This window comes from Caenorhabditis briggsae, assembly GCF_000004555.2.
Source record: "Caenorhabditis briggsae complete genome, chrX, whole genome shotgun sequence".
NCBI lineage: Eukaryota > Metazoa > Nematoda > Chromadorea > Rhabditida > Rhabditidae > Caenorhabditis > Caenorhabditis briggsae.
In genome coordinates this window covers 2,566,338-2,568,021 of record NC_013491.2, presented here as the reverse complement: position 1 = coordinate 2,568,021, position 1,684 = coordinate 2,566,338, and the positions used below count along the sequence as shown (strand labels likewise).

At 42.2% G+C, this 1,684-nt stretch overlaps 1 protein-coding gene across 1 annotated transcript in view; it reads left to right on the top strand.

Annotated features, from left to right (window-relative positions):
* Window positions 1–1,684, top strand: part of CBG16008 — a gene marked incomplete at both ends in the record, with an annotated part of 3,969 nt that overhangs the window by 1,216 nt on the left and 1,069 nt on the right. The window contains 4 exons of the mRNA XM_002643348.1: window positions 101–168; window positions 233–416; window positions 464–886; window positions 1,305–1,658. Coding sequence (XP_002643394.1) covers window positions 101–168; window positions 233–416; window positions 464–886; window positions 1,305–1,658 — 1,029 coding nt within the window. The remainder of the gene's footprint in view (window positions 1–100; window positions 169–232; window positions 417–463; window positions 887–1,304; window positions 1,659–1,684) is intronic.

The window sequence follows — 1,684 nt, the reverse complement described above, 5'->3', positions numbered from 1 at the left end:
GCGTACGATCCGTTTGCGGTTCCTATTTCAACCGCGCGCGAACGCGAAGCGTCCGTAACGGATTGTTCGCGAATCACCTGTGAAGTGAATAAATTTTCAGATTGACAATGGGCCGTGATTTGCATGCCATGTCTCTTCATTATGTCATGTTCATTCCTACTCTTCAAGGTAATCATGATTTTACAGTTAGAATTTTTTCCATGCATGCTAAATTATCAAGCCGGATCTTCAGGTCAAACCGACGATGAGCAACTTGACGAATGGCTTACCAAGGCAATCTCTCGTGCAGTGGTAGGAACTTATGCTCAAACTGAGCTCGGGCATGGAACAAATCTCTCGAAGCTGGAAACTACAGCCACCTATGATTCGGCTACAGAGGAGTTTGTTTTGAATTCACCCACTATCACTGCAGCCAAGTAAGGCAGTTTTGAGAATTGATAAGAATCTTATGCTTTCCCTTTAGATGGTGGCCTGGAGGCTTGGGCAAGTCGTCCAACTACGCTGTGGTTGTTGCACAGTTGTACACAAAGGGAGAGTGCAAAGGACCACATCCGTTTATTGTTCAACTCCGCGATGATGAAACTCATATGCCATTGAAGGGAATCCGTTTGGGGGATATTGGACCAAAGCTTGGTATTAATGGAAATGACAATGGGTTTTTGTTATTCGACAAAGTTCGCATCCCAAGAAGAGCACTTTTGATGAGATACGCTAAAGTGAAGCCAGATGGAACTTATGTGGCTCCGGCTCACTCGAAGTTGGGCTATGGAACCATGGTGTTTGTGAGATCTATTATGATTAAAGATCAATCAACACAGTTGGCAGCCGCAGCAACAATCGCCACTAGATATGCCTCTGTCAGACGACAAGGAGAGATTTCTCCAGGGTTGGTAATTTGAAATCCTGAAAAAGTGGTGCAAAACTTTTGGATTTGTGTGAAACTTCCAGAGTATACTAAACAAAAGTAGAGCTTCAATTTTGTAATTGACAACTTTTTTCTACAAACCTAACAAAACAAGATATATCCTTTTAGACTGGCACAACTTTCAGTTCAGTATCAATTTTAGAATTTACTTTGGTTGCAGAAGCATATCTCACCAGAATGAAAATTGGCAAAAAAGTTGTCAACTACAAAGTTGAAGCTCTTGTTCTATTATGTAGACTTGAAAAATTTCTGCCTTTCATAACAAAGTTTACCATATTTCGTAGACATCCAAAGTTATCTATCTATTTTCAACTCAAATTAGTAAAAGTATTGACCTTCACTGTAAGATAAAAGTATTTTAATATATTTGTGATTTCAGAAAAGGAGAAGTACAAATCATTGACTATCAAACCCAGCAATTCCGCGTCTTCCCTCAAATGGCTCGCGCATTTGCTTTCATGGCAGCCGCCACTGAGATTCGTGACCTCTATATGACTGTCACCGAGCAGCTCACTCATGGAAACACCGAACTACTGGCCGAGCTCCATGTTCTCTCCTCAGGTCTAAAGTCAATCGTTTCCTGGGATACCGCACAAGGAATTGAGCAGTGCCGCTTGGCATGCGGTGGTCATGGATATTCCCAGGCGTCTGGTTTCCCAGAAATTTATGGATACGCAGTTGGAGGATGCACCTATGAAGGAGAGAATCTTGTGATGCTTCTTCAAGTGGCTAGGTGAGCTAGGGACTTAAAGGTGGTGT